The following is a 19,139-nucleotide window of genomic DNA, read 5'->3' on the forward strand; positions in this document are numbered from 1 at the left end:
CTCCTCCTCCTCCTCGAAATGTCTTAATGCTCACTGTGTGCCCAGTGCTGTGCCTGTTGCTAGAGACATGTATACACTGACAAGATTAAAAAAATGCCTGCCCCCTGGGGATTTCCTGACTGGTTGGGAAACTTAAAAGTAAACATTTTGGGCTGGGCGTGGTGGTGCACGCCTTTAATCCCAGCTTTCAGGAGGCAGGGGCAGGCAGATCTCTGTGAGTTCAAGGACAGCCTGGTCTACATAGTGAGTTTCAGGACAGCTGCAGCTACAGGGAGACCCTGTCTCAAAAAGACCAAAAAAAAAAAAAAGTAAACATTTTGACAAAGTAGTGCTGTTTTGAGAGGCTTTCTGACCTGACTGAGGATAGCAGATGTATTTTGGGAATGTGCTAGAGCCCAAAGGATGTCTATTGGCTGGAGGTCTCAAATTAACCTGTCAAGTTTTTCGAAAGCAGAATCTTGTTATATAGGCCATTCTGGCCTTAAACTCAAGGTTCTTCTGCCTGAACCTTCTGAGTGCTGGGCTTATTGACATTCATGACTGTACTTGGCTTCAAATTGAATCTTAAAGGACTTTGGTAAATGGTTGGGTAGGGAAAGGCCTTTCAAACAGGGATCCGTATGCGACATACAAAGGCATAAAAGTGCTGTGAAATTCTGAGACTTGTGAGGTTGGGAGGCCAGAGGCATGAGATCTTTGGGTGAATAGTGCTAGAAACAGGAGCAAGGCCCACCTGAGCCTTCACCAGCAGCACCATGAGGAAATACTGAAGGGTGGTGAGGGAGGAAGTACTGTGAAGAGATTTGCATTTTATTGCCAGATTCATTTCCTAACAACCAACTCAGTTAGATTCTGTAGGGGGGGAAAGTTTAAAATCTTTAAGGACAAGTTTAATTTAGCCCTACAAGAATCGAAGTATTCTGGATTGGAATGGCTTCACATATTTCTCCATGCAGTAAAGGAAAGCTTTATATGTCATTGAAGAATTAGCAGGTGTAATTCAGTGTTTTGTACTTGTCTTTTAGAATTTTGTATGGAATTGTCAAATACTGTATTTTTCAATTTTCTAACTTGCCAAATTGTGTTACTAGAACTTCAAAAAGGAATAGTAAAGTCCTGTTCAATAGATAGTCCCAGGAAGGTCTGGAGGCAGTGTTTGTAGCTGCTCAGTGTCCTAGAAATGGTGCTTCTTGTTGGTGCCCTTGGGAGAAGGGTCATTCCTAGCCTTACCAGAGAGAACTTAGGTTTCCCTTCCATTGGATACAGGGCAGAAATAGTACAGCAAGTGCATTTTCTTTAGATGTTTTGGAAACATCAGACCTCTGACAGAATGTCTTCCTTTTCTTATTTTTTGGTCTTTTTGAGTTAGGGTCTCCCTGTAGCACCAGCTGTCCTGAAACTCACTTTGTAGACCAGGAACTCACTTTGTAGACCAGGCTGGCCTGGAACTCACAGAGATCCGCCTGCCTCTGCCTCCCAAGTGCTGAAACTAAAGGGGTGCTCTACCACGCCCGGCTATGTCTTTCTTTTTATAGAGACCTTCTTAGTATCAGGGGTGTTTGTTGCAAAATGGAAGTTATTTTGAAAAGAGAAATACTATTTATCCCCTTGTCTGAAGCTTTCAAGTCTGTCATGTCATAGTCCTCACATTGTCCAAGGGCATATTCTTCTGCTAACAGGCTACCATTTTGGCTGTTTGACTGCACAGTGCTCCATCTCTAAGAGCATTCATCACCAGCTTGTCAGTTGTCAGCATCAGTTTTAGGTCAGCAAGGGGACTAAGCCGGAGTGGATGGAATAATGCAGTCACCCTGGAAATGCTTGAGCTAACCCACCCAGTTTAGAGAGGTTTGATAGCATAGCTTTTCATATGAGTATATATTCATTTCTATGGGAATAGCATCTGAGTTTGAATTGATATTATTACTTTAAAAGTAAGTTTTTTTTCCTACCACTGGAACTTATTTATAGGTGAAATTAATTTATTTAATTTGTAGTTGCTTGTTTTAAAATGGTCTCTCCTGTATATAGACCTTGAACTTTCAATTCTCCTACCTCTGCCTCCCAAGTGCCAGGATTCCAGGTGTATACCACCACACCTGGTAAGATTGCTTTATCTTTCACTGTGTGTGTGTGTGTGTGTGTGTGTGTGTGTGTGTGTGTGTCTGATCTCTTTAGCCCCTGAAATTATTTTTATGCTTGTCTTTTTGTTATTGGTTGGCAACAAGCATATCTATTCTAGGTACCAATAATTAGAAGGGCAAAATTAGATTTTAACTCTGTCATCCCTCAGAAAGATCTTGAACAGTAAAGAATTCAGATCTCTTGATGTGGAAATGAACTGTAGGTCATTTCTGATTGGCCAAACTAACAAGGCATTGGAAACCAGGGGACATATGCCTGTAATCCCAGCAGTGGGAAGAGGAAGCAGGTGAGCTCAGCCTGCCCTGCCCTACAGGAGACCCTGTCTCAAAAACAAAAAAAGACATCAATGTGGGAAAGGGATTTGGAGGGAGAGAAGATAATGGAGGTAGAGGAGAATAGCAAGGATGGGGATTACCATAATGAGAATGCACTTTATAGGTGTGTGAAATTGTTAAAGAACAAATTCGATAAAGGTTGACGTCACCTATATGTTGCATAATGTCAGAGGAGCTCATTCATGCAAAAGTTATCCTTTTGTTTTTGCCATTCAGCACCCCATTATGAAAGGCTAACCAGTATATTCCCTTTTCTTTACTTTGCAGGGCTATCGTGGCATTAGTGTACAATGTGTTGAAGGCATTCATGGAAATGAACAGCACTATGTTTGATGAGCTGACAGCCACATACAAGTCAGATCGTCAGCGGTAACTTTTTAAAGCTTTTTTGTCTGCTGTGCATAAAGTTAATGAGTTCTTTCCTCACTCTTTGCTGAAGCTGTCTAACTGCACCTTAGATCAGAAGCAGCACAGCTTTGTTTATTTACATTTCCCATTTTGCATGCTCATTAGATGTGTCTTTAGCACTCTTTCACCAAGCAATAAAGGTTTGTGATGGCGTCATCTTGATAAAACCTGCAGCTTTCCTGCCTTTCTTTATTTCTGTTCTACCACAGAGTTAAGAGGCTGACACATAACTTGTCTTCCAGGCCCACGTAGGAAGACATCAGGTAGTTCCCTGGATTGACTCCCTTTGTAACCTGCCTGAACCAAAAATGGGTGATGTACTTTACTCCAGCAGCAAGAGAGACCAGGCACTATTTGCCCAGAACTTACCTTTCTATTCTGGAACCCAACAAATTCATTACAACTTAAAGAGCAGTAAAAAAAAATACAGAGGTTAATAGTCTGGTATTAGGAACTATTGAAGCATTTAGTAAGGCTATAACAAGCAAAAAGACTTTCTTGATTTTATTTACATGATTCTGCCAATTTTTATTTCTTATCCAATATGTTTAACTTGTCAAAAGATATACAGGAAAAATCTAGACAACTCTTTTAGTAGTTGGTTCTCTGGTTTGATACTGCACCTAGAAGCAAATGCCAGCTTTATAGATCATAAAACGTGGACCTTGGAGAACCGAAGAGGTAGCTGTGTGCAGCTTTCACACCTAGGACCCTCATGGACAACATCCTCTGATTTCTTCTTCTTCTCCCCACCCCACCTGAGTTTGGATGGGTTACTTGTGTCTTACTGTTGAAAGGGGAATTGAGGAGAAAGATTAGGGGGCAGAGGACAAGGATCATGGCAGGGATATTTTTAAGTTACCAGGGATATAGTTCATGAGAAACAGTTTAATCATGAAGCATGGCAAATACAGGAGGCTGTGAGTTGTTAATTACAATATTGAGATGAACGTCAATTCTGGGATATGCTGTGTCACATCTTAAATAACTCTTAATTCACTGTATTATCAGCTGTTACAGTGCATTACATTTGTAATAAACACTCCTTGCCCCAAAGTTAACATCTTTTAAAAGTATTATTTTTAAAAAGGGCTAAGGGCACATTTGAATACCATAATACACCATTAAAGACTGCTTGGTGGATAACATTTTGAAAGAAAGCTCATTATTTATTATTCTAGGTGAACAGGGAATAAATATGGGTAAAATCTCATCAAGAATATTGAAGGAGCTGCATGGTAGTAGTGTAGAGTGCTTAACTAGTGTGTGTATAAGGCCTGTGCTGGATTTCCAGCACCAGTACATACACACACACACACACACACACACACACACATACACACACACACACACACACACACACTCATACAGAACACACTCAGATCTCACTCTGAAGTAATCAAATTGATTCATATTCAATGAATTTCCACAATGAAGTTGTTTTGTAATCATTCCTGATCTAAACTAAATAGATTAGTCACTTGAGAATGATTAGAATTAATTAAAGGAATAGGAATAGACAGAACTGAGAGGCTAATTTTGATATTCTGGCATATTAAAGTGATTAATAATGAATGGGCTTTCTCTTCTTTCTTTCTTTAGACAGAGTCTCACTATGTAGCCCTGGCTGATTTGGAACTCGCTATGTAGACCAGGTTGACCTCAAACTCATACCACCTGCTTCTGCCTCCCCAGTGCTGGAATTAGTCATGTGCCACCATGCCCAGCAGTGAATGGAACTTCTTAATGGACAGTTCCTTTTAAGCAAGGGTGATAGTTTGCCAGATGAGCAGTAGAAGGTTGTACTGAGCTGATGGAGGTATTGGTTTTACACAGACATGGGAATAGAAATGAATGAAGAGAATTATTTGAGACTGTGGTGGAAGAACTGAATGAGAGGTTTTTCTCCTGGATGACAGGGGGTTAATGGTTTCAGTTCACAGCATATTTTTAAGCATTGCATATCTGAATGGTGGGTGGGATAGGCTTCTGACACTGCTAGATGCATGTGCCAGCACCAGTGTTGTGAAAATGAAATGGGAGGAGACTTTGACAGGATCCCCAGCTGAGAGTGTGCTTGAGTGTCAGCATTCCACCCACAGAGAGACAGAGACTGGGAAAAACGGTCGTAGCAAATATATGACAAATATTTAGAATTTTTTGGAACCGGAATTAGTGTTCCATGCCTGTAATCCCAGCGCTTGGGGGTTGGAAGCAGAAGGATCAGCTCAGGCTTATCCTCAGTTACAAAGTCCAAGGGCAGCCTGGCCTATATGAGAGTCTATCTGAAAAAAGAAGTGAAGAAGTATTTAGAATTTTGTTTTTCAGTGTATATAACTATCTATACAAAAGGCCCAGAAAAGGCAGACCTGTAGAAAGAGCAAATCAGTGGTTGATGGAGGCTGGGGGCCTCAACAGGATGAAACTTTCCTTGGGGATGATGAAAATGTCCTAAACTTAGACCGTACTTTATTGTAATATGGTTTTCAGTATGAAAGCAGTGTGATAGCAGTATAGATTTCATCCAGAAGAGAGAACGCACAGGACAAATCACATTGCATACAGCTGAGGAACAGACTCAGAGGCTTCTATCTGAGGTGTGAGTGTTGATAAGTGTTGGAATGCTGTCAACTGCAAGCCAGGGCAGTGTGAGTCTGAACTGTGATAGGCTAATTTTCAGTTGATTGAGGTTCCCAAGGTGTTTACTCCTCCTCCTCCTCCACTTCCTCAAAACAGTGTTCTCTGAGAACATTCATTTAGACTAATATTATCCCCAAATAAATAAATAGTGATAAATAAATAAATGATAATGATAAAGATCAATAAGATAAAGATAAATAAATAAAATGATAAATACTGACAAAAAGTGATAATTTGCATATCCACTTGCTTACAGCTAAGAGCCTGGAATCCAGCTACTCTGTCTCTTGAAGCCCATGCCCACTCCCGTTCCCTTAAGCTTCTGTCTCCCTCTGAACACTGGTCTTTAATTTTTATTAAAATCTTATTTTGAGCCAGATGTGGTGGTGCATGCCTTTAATCCCAGCACTTGGGAGGCCGAGGCAGGCGGATCTTTGTGAGTTTAAGGCCAGCCGGGTCTACATAGTGAGTTCCAGGACAGCTGGGGCTGCCGGGAAACCCTGTCCCAAAAAGACCCAAAAAAAAAAAAAAAAAAAAAAAAATCTTATTTTGTTTGTTCTACCTTTAGGGGAGGCAGGTACAAGGTCTCATTTTATACCCAAGGCTAGCCTTGATTTTTAGGTAATCTTTTTGAGTGCTGGGATTGCAGTCTAAATCTTTTTTTTTGGGGGGGTGGTCTTTTTGAGACAGGGTCTCCCTGTAGCCCCAGCTGTCCTGGAACTCGCTATGTAGACCAGGCTGGCCTTGAGAGATCCGCCTGCCTCTGCCTCCCAAGTTCTGGGATTAAAGGCGTGCACCACCACTTCTGGCCTTAAATCCTTTTTCTTAATCTTGCTTTTTATTGTCCCGTAAATGCAGTTGTTCTGGGTCAGAATTACTGAGTAAGTAAATGTTTGAACAGTATGCGCTCAGCAGCTAAGAACACTGGCTGTTCTTGCGGAAGACTGGGGTTCAAATCCCTGCACCCACATGGCACCCACATGGTGGCTAACAACCATCAGTAACTCTAGTTCCAGGGTATCCAATGCCCTTTTCTGTCCTCCACAGGCACTGCATGGCATGGGTGCAAGCATTATACTTAAACACATAAAATAAAAATAAATAACAACAAAAAAATTTTTTAGATAGCGAACGATAGTAAACAAGGCCTAAGTTACCAGAATACTATACAGTGAAGCTATGAGCTACCATATTATGTAATTCAGCATTCGTGCAAGGTCCTAGTGGAATGAGAATATCAAATTACAGCTTGCTCTAGGGTTTTTTTTCCCAAGGAGCAAATTATGTTGTGTTGCTATAGAGTTTAATATAAATTTGCATAAGTATCAGTAATTACTTAAAAAATACAAGGTATTAGAATTCCAGGCACAGTTCACAGGATCCTTGTGAGTTTCCCTGACTAAAAAATGTACAGTTGCTGAAGGGGGATGGGCAAGGGTCAGTTCCTCACACTGATGTGGCCGAACTCTGTGTTGAGGAAGTGTTTGAATTTGTAGATTTGTAAGTGTTACCTGGGTCTACTTTTTACTGGTTCGTTGCAACATAAGAAATCTAGAGGTAGTGTAATGAGTTATTTTAGTGCAGTGAAATATTTTTAATAAATGTGAATGTATTTGATTTATAATAACTGTATTTAATTGTATACTACCTACTTGGTTGGTATTAAAACATTCTTTTTTTAAAAAATGGAAAGTTTTTTCAAAATATCTTTGGAAAAATTAAATTTGTTGATCCTATTTTAGATTGTCCATTTACGGTAAACTTGACCAAATATTGAAATCTGAAAGTCTGGAAATTGCTGGTAAAATTGATATTTAACCATCTGAAGACTTGCCAACTTCAGATTTTAATACATGATGACACAGTACAGAGTTCCATGCAGATCACTAATTAAAGCAAATCATAAGTTTTTAGAAATGGACAGCTTCACGATGTGTGCTGTGGAGAGACAGGCATGAAGAAAGGGGAGGGTGTGTTTTCTTGGTCTCGTCTGTTCTCTGTCAGCATCATTTCTGGTATGTCGTTTGTGTTTATTTGGAAACAGAGAAAATTAGGTTCTAACTAGGTCCCAAGTATTATAAAAATCACTAAATGCTTTAATTTTTAAGATAATTGATACTAAACATTTTACTTCACAATAATTTTACACAATATTCTAATTTACACTATATTAAGTGCAAATGAATATTAACTTGAAATCTTAAAATAGGCTTTTATTCTGTTCACTAATACTACTTTTGTATCCATATAAGTGTCAAAAAGAGAACTCAAAGAAACAAAAACCAAAATCCCAGAAGTGTAATGCTGAACTCTTTAAAGACAGGGAAAAGCTGTGATTGTTGGATAATCTCTCTAAACTCTCTCAGTTGTTTACATTGTTTTCTGTTTCTTCCCCCAGTGAGAAAAAGAAAGAAAAAGAGCGTGAAGAATTGTGGAAAAAATTGGAGGATCTGGAGTTAAAGAGAGGTCTTAGACGTGATGGGATAATTCCAACTTAACAAAAATCTGACAGCAACATAACTAACCTGTGGAGTCTCACATTTATGTAGTAGAAGATGGAGCAACAGTTTTCTGTATTGTGCAACTTTACAGTAGATTTCACATTTGTTTCATTATTACAACAGCACTGTATATACCTGTCTCTAAGTAAAGGAAAAAACAAAAATAAGGACTTCAGTCCAAAGTGTGGACAGTAGATGGACTTCTCAGAACTTTGCAAACATAATCATTGCTCTAACCCTCTTAAAAATGGTCTTCAGAGATCTGTTGATGAAATTGCTCTGTTGAAATTCCATTATCAGGAGTTCCTTATTTATCACTAGCAGAGAGTATGATACAATTTTCAAATGTGAACAATCTGAAATTAGCTTGTCTTTCTGCTAAGCTGTTAAATGTATTTATAGTAAAGGAAAAAAAAAGACTGTCATTTCTTTATAAGTTTGTATACATTCTCCTCTGGATAACTTGACTGTAATTTGACATCTTTTCCTTTTGCACATTTTCATGAGTCGAATGTCCACGTGGAATGGGGCCGTGAATTATAAAGACCCTGGTGAAAGTCTTGTCTACTGGGGTGAACATCTTTCCAGTACATACCTATCCCCAGATGTTCCTGGGACTCCTTTAGTTTTAAAATTAGGAGTGAAAAGAGAAGAGGTGATAAACAGTAGAGGAGGGAATATCAGACTCCAGTGTCAGATGCCCTGAGTCTGAATCAATGTCTTGAATCCTTGAAAACAGGTACTGGGACACCGCAGGCTTCAGTGCCTGGCCAGTGTTAGTTGCATTCCTCATTGTGCATCCATACCAGAGATGTTTAGAAATGTCAGAGAAACAGCCTTTTGGACCACATTCTTAGACTACTTCGTCTAAGACAGACAAAACACTAAATGATATAACCATGAAATTGATTGCCAGGATTGTGAATCTGATTGGAAAAGAGTTGAGTGAATGAACAGTTTGGGCTGTTGGAGTTGATGCCTTACTTTTTAATGTCTTTATAAAATATTCCAGCAAAAGAGGATGTAGCCTCTGGGAGAAAACAAGTATGTTCCAGTGCTTTTTGTAGATGCTCATTCTGTAGCTCATCACAGTGCCAGCCCTGTTTTTAGCCAGAAAGGATTCAGGATCAACATTATGCATCTGAAACTGGATGCATATTCCTAACTACTGTATTTGTTACCTAAAGTGGTTCTACAAATGCTACTGAAAAAAAAAATCTGGAAATTCCTAATGTCCTGAGTATTAATAATAAAATTTAAAAAATGCTTTTATATCAAAGGTGCATTGTGACCAAATTGTTTAAGAAAAAAAACAACAACAAAAACCAATATCTAGCACTGTATTATAGGTATATCTTACTGGCTCTCTGCTCTGTATGAAAGAGAAGTCTTATATCCTGGGTAGGTAAATTGCTGATGTACAGTATGCACTTACTGATGTGGTTGCATCTTTGTGTACTGAAAGATGTGTGTTTTGAGTTTGCTTCCAGGATGCTTTTGCCATTAGGGGCATGGTAGCAGTGAGTTGATAATCCCAAACCATCACATCCAGCAGTGTTCGTGACGCAGAGGCGACTGTGTGTTCATATGTTGAGTTGGGATAGTAACTAACATCAACACATGAACTATTGCTCTTAATAGAAAGGCAATATAAATATGGGCTTGTATATTTTCTTCCTTTCAAATGTAGAATATGAAGTCTTAGTGTTTCTAAGGAAAAGAAAAACAAAACAAAATAAAAAACCCACAACTTTTCCAGTGAAGTGTTTCCAGATTATCAGTCACAGTGTGTGCATAAAAGTCAGCTGATTTTGGATACTTTCATCAGTACTTTGTTTAAAAAAAAAAAAGCAAGGCAGACCAAAATTGCCATTGTTAATTCCCCAAAGTGGCAGCAGTAAGAAAAACTAGTATGTACCACCATATTCAAGATGGTTTAATGGAGTGGAGAGCTCTTTTTCTTAAAGAGCCATTAACAAGGATTCAATGTAATGTCAGCACAGACTGTGGTATGTGAAGCCACTTTAAAAGTGCTGGAACAGCTGGGTGTGGTGGCGCACACCTTTAGTCCCAGCACTCAGGTGCCAGGCGCAGAGGCAGGTGAATCTCTGTGAGTTCAAGGTCAGCTGGGGCTACAGGGAGAACCTGTCTCAAAAAGACCAAAAAAAAATTTAAAAAAAACAAAAAAAAAAAAAAAAAAAAATGCTGGAACAAAGGTGAAAAATATTAATAAGAAATCTGTAACAAGTCTCCTTTAGCTCTTTGATTTTAGCCTTTAGTTTCAACTCTCATTACATGTAGTGTTGATAATATAAACTTTGTTTGCTGTGATCTCTGCACCTGGGGTTGAAATGCATTCATTTGAAATAAGAAGTGCCAGGATCCCTTTCTGCACCTTACCCTGTCCTCACGGTTAAGGTGAGAACAGCACAGACATCCTCTGTCGATTTTGTGTGTTGATCATTCCAGACTGAGAATAAAGCCAAGCTTTAGACTTATTTAAAGAATCAGTTAAAGCTGTCTGTTCAAAATTCCAGGGCAGCTTCTGAGAAGAAACACTGTCCTTTTCTTTTTTAACTGAACGTGACAATGTGACATTTGTCATGTTGTGTGTGGTGACACGAAGTTAGCCGAGGTAATCTGACTGTTGCACTGTGTGACATATTGAAGGAAGTATTTGCTGCATTTGCAGCAGCCCTCTCACTGTCCCTTCCTGCACAATTCTGCTGTTGCTACAACTTGAGTTCATTGTGACAAATGCATCTTTGTGTTATATTTTGTTTGCTTCATAGTTTCCAGAACTATATATAAATATATTTTTTAAAATAGCAAATATTGTAGTTAGTGAGTGCTGATCGCTCCACCTTATCCCTACCATATTGGTTTGAGGGATGGGACTAAGAATGTCCTTGGAAGAAACGATACAAATACAACCCTGTGGTTTAGAATGATGCTGAGGCCGTAGACTGTGGGCCTGGAACAGCTCTGTGAGTGAGGTGACGTTTCCGAATCAAGCACGCATTCCTTCTCATTGTGCTGCTGTGCCCAGATGTTCACTTTCAGTGTTTAGTTTTTGTCCTTTTCAATTTTTACTATGTTTTGCTCCCCCAACACTTTTTTAATAAAAGAAAAAAATAGCCCCCTCAGTGCCACTGGATGCTCACGAGCAGGGTTAGGCTCCTTCTTGGGCTGCTTCTAAATGGAGAGATCTCACTGACTTTGTTCCTCCTGTCCATGGGGCAGCCCAGGGTGCAGGGCTGGGGGCTGCCCGTGCACCTGCTGCATTGAAACAGCAGCCTAGGTGTAATCACATTATGAAAAGGAAAAAAAAAGTATATTAGAGCTTTAAAAGCTTTTTTATTTTTCTGTGGGGATGGGGGTGGGAAAAAGGGATGTGTGGCTCTTAGGATGTTTTTGGCATTAAGTATTCCAGAGTTTTCTTTTTTGTGTTCTGTTGTTTTTCCCTTTAATTGGATGCACTGACCTGGCCCAGGAAATGAAGAGATTCTCTCCTTTGATGTTATTATCAATGTTATCACAAAGTGACGGTCACCTGTAGCAAAAGGTGGCGGCAGATATGATCAGTGATGTTTTATTTGCACATGAATATTTTTATTTTTGTATTCTGGCTCAGTTGCTTCTCTGCGTGGAGTTAAGGAATGAGCCATAAAGGATTTTTGTAATAGGTATAATGGCAATGCATTTTATATTCCTCTATATTTAATTTTGAAAACCTGAAAGATGGATTGTGCATCTCGAGAGAAAGTCGAGCAGACGTTGACGTAGCGGAATGTTAGTTTGTGCTGCCTCGTGTGCACGATGGCAGCTGTAGTGTCTTGGAAATGAACATCCCGTACTATGTCTATGAATACAGGTTCCTCTTCCCACCTCCTCCCTCTTCTTCCCCTTCTCTCGCCCCATCCCTTCCCTTCTCTATTTTTTTTTCTCTCTCAGCCCATCCCTCCTTTACTTTTTTTTTTGAAATCACTTGCTGTAAATAAGTTGTAATCCAAACCTCATGTATCAATGGGGAACTTTCAAATATAAATATTACCAATACATTTTCTGGTTGTTGTCTGGTTTTTGACTGGAGTATAATAAGAATGACATGTCCACTGCCTTTGATTTGAGTTTTGCTTCGACTTCTGGTGTCTCGGCATTTCATTGTTTTAGCAGGAGAGGGCAGCAGTTCATTTTCCCTATGAGGAATGCTGTGATCGGTGTGTGTGTCTGTGTGTCTTGTGTCTCTGTCTCTGTGTCTCTTTGTGATATTCTTTAAAACAAAAACAAAAAAAAACCTAGCATCTCTGCATAGAGGTAAAAGGAAAGATTTTTACTATGAAAAGTTGCATATGGAAATTACAGACTGGTTCAGTCAGCTTTGAAGACTTCTGGTCCACTTCAAAGTTAAAAACTCTCCAACGCCGCCTTCCAGCTTTGGCTGAAACACGCTTCTTCCTTTTCAGACACAACAAAATGCAGGCGGAGGCTTAAACACTTGGAATCCAAGATGCTCATCATTGAAAAGGATTTGTTCTTTCAAGTAATGATAAAGTGAAGGTGCTCTCGAGAGGCGATGTAATCTTTGCTTTCACAGTGTGAGCGGCTCTCTGCTGTGGGTGAGGATAATAAAAGTGACTGTGAGGAGTGCGGGCGCCTGGCTGCTTTTCTTTATTGACCCTGTGATCTTTTGGTGTCATACGAATAACACCTGACTGACTGAGCTTTGAGGCAGTGGGGTTGGTGCCATCAGGCTCCATTTTGAGAATGCCAGTTTATGTTGAGGGGTATATAATATTGGGGAGTAGCCCAGTGTCTGTTGCTCTGTAATAGTGTTCCAAGAATTAGTCATTCTGTCCTCCAGTCTATGGTGTGGGAAAGGTTTAGCAGGAATGCCCTGTTTCTGGTCTTCAGGGTCACCTGGGGTGTGTCAGGTGTGCTAGGCAAATGCACTTCCAGTGTGACTGGCAAGTTCATGCTGACCTTGGCCTGGAGTTCAGCAAGAGACCTGAGTTCCTCATTGAACTTCCTTACAGTATGGTGGCTAGACATGAAAACTGCCCATCCTTTGAGGCCTGGCCCCTGAAACTGTGACTGCATCCCTTTCATCATACCCTGCAGGTCAAATGATCACAGCCTGCTCAGCTTAAAGCAGAGGAGATACAGGCCCCACTGAAGCCTGGAGGAGACTGGGCAGTAATTTGTACTTGCTTTTGTTTTGTTTTTTTTTTGTTTTGTTTTGTTTTTGAGACAGGGTCTCCCTGTAGCCCCACCTGGCCTGGAACTCAGTATGTAGACCAGGCTGGCCTTGAACTCGCAGAGATCCGCCTGCCTCTGCCTCCCAAGTGCTGGGATTAAAGGCGTGCGCCACCCCGCCTGGCTTGTACTTGCTTTTAAGCTCCTGTGGGATGATTTCTTTGTGTAGCATTTGTGTTAGGTGGGATCTGTTCTCAACTATTTGAGATCATGGCACACTGGAAACACGTGTAACCAGATTATGTATCCAGTTAATATGAGTCGAGGAAGCCAAAGCTCTCAGGGCTCCAGCAAGTTGTATTTTGAAGTACAATCGTTTGTATCATTTGAAGATGAAACTCTTAGGTTAAGAGAAGAAACATCTCAGAGATTTAAGAGACAATATCAATGGAATGTCGAACTACATGTTATTGTCCCTGCCTATTATTTATCAGAATGCAGGTACACAGAAAGCCAGTATACTGCCTGGCTCCTACTTCCCAGCTTTATATAAGCAGTGTGTCCTGCAGGTCTCTATTAGGTTAGTTCACATTAGGATAGCTAAGAGAAATGTGATTTCTTATGACGATGATAAATTCAGACCACACATAACATTAATTATGATGAAGTCTCCCTCAAAGGATTAAAATAATCCTTAAAGTGCAGGCTTAAATTTGGGCTCTCTCTTCTCCAGTGTTTGGTCCTTTTGCAAGAGCCAAACATGATTCCTGTAGCTTTATCATGGTCTCAAGTTCTCTACGCCCTTTGCTGTGACATTTTATTTTGAAGATTGCTCTCATCATAGATCTTTTGCATTTCTACATAAAATTTAGAAGCACTGTGCCAGCTTCTACAGAAGAAAGTGCTGGTGGGATATGACTGAGATTATACAGATTATAATTCTATAATTTGGGAAGAATTGCTACTTTGAAATTACCGTATCTTATAGTCTATTATGGTTTGATTGTGTGTCTTATATTCTGTTATGGTTTGTGTGCTCCAAAAATCATGTGTTGGAAATTTAATCCCTAGCATTGTTGGAAGATGGGGCCTAATGGGGTGATTGGGTCCTGAGGGCCTTACCCTCACGAGTGGATTGATGCTGTCCTCGCAGTAGATTGATTATTATAAAGGGCGAGTCCAGCCCTCTTCTCTTCTCTCCTACCCTGTCTCTTACTCCTGCCATAGCTGTAGCAAGAGGTCCTCTCCATATGCCACACCTGGGAAATTGGCCCTTGGCTGGCCTCCAGAACTGTGAGAAATTTCTTTATAAATTGTATAGTATCTGTTGTACTGTGGCAGCAACATAAAACAGACTAAGATATAATCCATGAACATAGTATAGCTCTTCATTTATTTAGTATCTACTCAAGTTTATTTGGGGTTTTCTAAGAGTCTCAGGTAGCCCAGGCTGACCTTGAATGCCTCATTCTTCTGCCTCCCTCTGCCTCCTAAGTGCTGGGATTTGGCATATGCCACCACACTTGACTTCCAGGGTTTCATTTTTTTCAGCAGTACTTGGTAGTTTTCAGTATTTATACATCTTTTGTTAGGTGCATTATTTTCTTTTTTCAATGTATAAATTGCATTGCTTTTTCAGTTATTGTTACATAAAAATAGAATTTTTTTGTACATTAACTGACATTTTTAAACCTTGCTGAAGTTACTTGTTAGTTGGGTGGCTATAGTTTCTCTGGAATTTTATGTAAGCAGTCATGTTACCTGCAAATGTAAAGTTTCATTTCTTTGTCTGATCTGATACTTCTATTATTGTTTTTTATTATAATGGTTAAGACTTAACATAAGACCAAATAGAAGTTGTGAAGATGGGCTTCGGTCTTAGGTGAAAAGAGTTCATCATTTCTTCATCAAATATGATGTTAGCAGTAGATAGCTTTTAGGTGCGCTTCATCTCATTGAAGAGGTTCTCTTCTATTTTAGGTGACTGAATTTTTTTTAATCATAAATAAGTACTGACAATTGTTAAATGTTTTTCCTTTGTACATTGAAATCATGTTTTTTCCCTCTTTATTAATAGGGTGATTTGCCTTGAATTTCCAGGATAAACACTGCATATGTAGGTGGTAAGATAATCTAGATTCATACATGTATGTGTGTGCACATTATACATTTAAAGATGCATCACTGGCTTCCTTTATAAATTTCTTCCTTTTACTCAATTTTGTGAAAATCTATACCACAGATCACAGAGACACTGTTCATCTTTAATTTTTTTTAACAGATAAAATTACTGAGATAAAAGTAATTTGAATTGTACAATGCAGTGGCATTTAGTGCATTTACAGTATTGTGCAACCATCGTTTTTGTCCTGCAATCCAAACAGAAACCCAGTAGACACTACATAGCTGTCGTCTCTTTTCTGGTCATCCGTGCACTGCTGGATTTTCTGTCTTTATGGAGCTGCCTGCTCTGGATATTTTGCATAAGGAGAATCATGGGAGATGGGACCTTTTGTGCCTGAGTTCTTTCACTTAGCACATTTCTGAAGTTCATTCAGCACTTCAGTATTTTTTATGGCTGAATAATCTATTGTGTGGCTGATAGCAGATTTGTTTCTTCATCAGCTGATGATCATATGCATTGTTTCCACCTTATATTGCTATCATAGATAATGCTACTCTGAGCATTTGTTATGTTTGAATACCTGTTTTTAATTTTTCTGGGAACGTTGGTGCTGGTGGAATTGCTGTTTAATGTTTTGAGGAACTGCCAGGCTTCTACACAGCAGCCACACTGTTTGTACCAGCAACGAACGAGGCTCCACTTTCTCTCGTTCTGTGAAAATGCTGTTATTTTCTATTTATGTTTATTACAATCTTAGTGGGGAGAATGCACATTTAAAAATACCCTTTAAATGTTCTTCCGAGTGGATGATTTTAACTGATCAGTTTTTAAGTCTACTGGCTCCTCCTGTCATCTGTGTTCACTCTTCAGGGTGTATAGTAACATTCTCCTTTTAGATTCTGTGTTTTAGAATTTCTGTTGGTTTTGATGTTTCTCTTTCTCAGTTGAGATTGTTTATCTCTTCATTATATATTTTTCTAAACATCACTGAATAACTGTAACTGTCATGAAATTCTTACTTGAAAATTTCACCATCTGTGTCATCTCAAACTTTTATTTAACATTTTTTTCTTCAGCCTTTGTAACTTATTCCTCATTCTTCATATGTCAAGTGATTTTGGATTTTGTCCTGGTTATCTTGAATATTACATGAGGAGGACTCTGGATCTGTATATATTCCTCAAAAGAGTATTGACTTTTTAGAAAATAATTAACTTAGAAGAATTCCAGCTACAACTCCTGGGGCAGCAGCTCCAACCTCAGTTCAGGTCTTTAAGTCTCCCTAGAGTTTGTTCCATGCTTGCAGTGCCACAGCGAAGCCTTAGATTTGGGCTGCTCTATGCCCAGACTTGCATTCCTCCTTGCTAGCTGTCTTTTCTGGGGTACCCCTCGCTCTCTAGTCTCTGTGAGTGTCCTGGACTCTCTTCTGTTTCTTTTGGCCAGAAAGACTGGTCTATTAGTGTTCTACTTTACATAGCTAAAGGCTATTGCCTTTAGCCTAATCCCCACAAATCTTGAATTTCCTATCACCCAGGACATTTTCTTTGATAGCACTCTCTTAGGTCTAGTGCTGTTGATAATGTGTATGTAGGCCTTATTCCTGTTTCTACAGTCTTCATTTATGTCCCTTTCCTAGACTCCAACCAGTTTGGTTAGTTGTTGTTTCCTTAGTTTTAGCAAATCTGTAATAGTTCCTTAATCTTTTCATAGCTGGCACTTTTGAACATTTCTGGTTATTATTTTAAGAACTTGCCATTTTATTTTTTAAATTTTTTATTGAATTTTTGCGTATGTATTTCATATGGAGCATCTCAATGTACTGTCTTCAGCAATAGGATCTTACCTTCAAGTTCTGTGACGCATTCAAGGCAATAGTTTGTATAAATTTGTGAGTCTCTTGGACTACACTGGTCAACAACTCAAAGGAACATTTCTCCTGTCTGGCAGGTTTTTGTTTTGTAGCCTTTAGCTATACACATGAACTCATGTGGAGATATTGTATGTGTAATTTGTCATTTGGTTGTTAAACTAATATGATTCCATCTTTTTTTTTACACTAGCTAGGCATTAGTTATCTCTCCTCTTTCTTTCCCTGTCTAACACTTCCTCCATGCTGTTCCCATTTAAAGTGTCCCCATTTCCCCCATTTCTCCCTTGATACTGCGGTCAGTTATTTTTTAGAAAGTACCTCATTAATGAGTTTTTTTTTTTTTTGGTCTCTTGAGACAAGGTCTCCCTGTAGCCCCAGCTGGCCTGGAACTCACTGTGTAGACCAAGCTGGCCTCGAACTCACAGAGATCTGCCTGCCTCTGCTGGGATTAAAGGTGTGTGCCACCATGTCCTAGAAAGCACCTCATGTAGGACTTTTCTGATGTTTTCTCCTGATTAGACTGAAGTTCTGTGATACCTGGAGGATGTTTCAGAGGTGACACTTGTGATACCAAGGAGCACCTTCTGCCTCTTATGTGGTAGCCATCATTTGATGAACGTTCTGTCCATAAGATGTTTTGTTGTACCTCATCCACTGGACCCCCAAAAGACCACCGAGGACCCAACACACCAAAATGCAAAAGCAAAGGTTTATGGTTTATTCGGGCTTAAACTCGGGCTTTCAGACCTCACCAACTCAACGGATCCGTGCTGGGAGCCCAGAGTAAGGGAGAGTGGAGCCTTTTATAGGTTTTAGATAAAGGGGGGGGGGAGAATACTGAAGATACATTTTGGTTGGTTCAAGGAGCCCGTGTGCACCAACATAATTTTAAACCAATTGGATGTATAAGATGCAGCCCTGGAAGTTTCTTATTGGTAGGTGCTATTCTCAGGGCTGTGGAATATGCTGACTGTTACCTGTGGGGCCAGGAGTCTCCATTTTTACCTTATGAGGCAGTTTTTATGCGCGGGCTTGCTTAATCTATAGTTTCCTGGAAGGGGGGTGGGGAATAGCAGGCGGGGGATCTAAAGCAGCAGCCAAGCATTTCACAGAAGCTAAAAGAGCAATTAGTGGGGGTCTGGAGGGATTGGGGGGGTAGCGGGTGAATGAAGAGGGTCTCAGGGTTCTACAATCCCTCCTTGTCTTGTAACTGGGGAACCCAATCATGGTTCTGGTTGGCCAGCTCACAGGTATCTGGGGGGATCGTGCTAAGAGGCATATAGACTTGTTGCCTCTGAACCATAAGTTGGGTGGTGCCTAACCTGTCCTTCATGAACTGTACTAATCTATTGAGGATGCATGGCCCAAAGGTATTAAAAATAAAACTATAAGGGGACCTAAGAGCGTGGAGATGAGGGTTGTCAACCAGGGAGATTTGTTGTACCAGGACTCAAACCATCCCTGTCTGGCCTCTCGTTCTAGTCTCCTCTGTTCCAACCCTTCTCTTATTTTGGCCATGTTATCCTTTATTAATCCTGAGTGGTCCCTATAAAAACAGCATTCTTCTCTTAGGGCGGCACATAGACCACCCTGCTGTAAGAACAGGAGGTCTAATCCCCTACGATTTTGCAGGGATAGCTCAGCCAGCGAGCTCAGGGAGTCTTGTAGGTGAGTCATTGACTCCTCGACTCGTCGGAGATCTGAATCTAAACTGGCTCTGAGCTGGGAATAATGCTGATCTTGTCTTGCCAAGGCTGTGGCTCTTGTCCCTATCCCAGCAGCAATCCCTGTCCCAATGAGGAGACTTAAAGTTATTGTGGTTATTGGCTCCCTTCTAAGTCTAGTGAGGCTGGTAGTTCTTGGGCCTTTTAGACTAGTATAGAGGGTTAAGAAATCTTCATGAGTGTGGTAGGTGATTC

At 40.0% G+C, this 19,139-nt stretch overlaps 1 protein-coding gene across 3 annotated transcripts in view; it reads left to right on the top strand.

The window, feature by feature from the left end:
* Positions 1 to 12,322, top strand: part of Ppp2r5e (protein phosphatase 2 regulatory subunit B'epsilon) — a 165,270-nt gene extending 152,948 nt beyond the window's left edge. For 2 of the 3 annotated variants that reach the window (XM_008850493.2, XM_008850494.3), the window contains exons 13-14: positions 2,748 to 2,849; positions 7,927 to 12,322. In XM_008850493.2, the coding sequence (XP_008848715.1) occupies positions 2,748 to 2,849; positions 7,927 to 8,026 (202 nt within the window). In that variant the 3' untranslated portion in view covers positions 8,027 to 12,322. Of the gene's footprint in view, positions 1 to 2,747; positions 2,854 to 7,926 lie in introns of those variants that run through there. The other variant, XM_029554759.1, reaches the window with a different exon arrangement.
* Positions 12,323 to 19,139: the final 6,817 nt, after the last annotated feature.

This window comes from Nannospalax galili, unplaced genomic scaffold (assembly GCF_000622305.1).
Source record: "Nannospalax galili isolate Female #2095 unplaced genomic scaffold, S.galili_v1.0 scaffold144, whole genome shotgun sequence".
Classification (NCBI taxonomy): Eukaryota; Metazoa; Chordata; class Mammalia; order Rodentia; family Spalacidae; genus Nannospalax; species Nannospalax galili.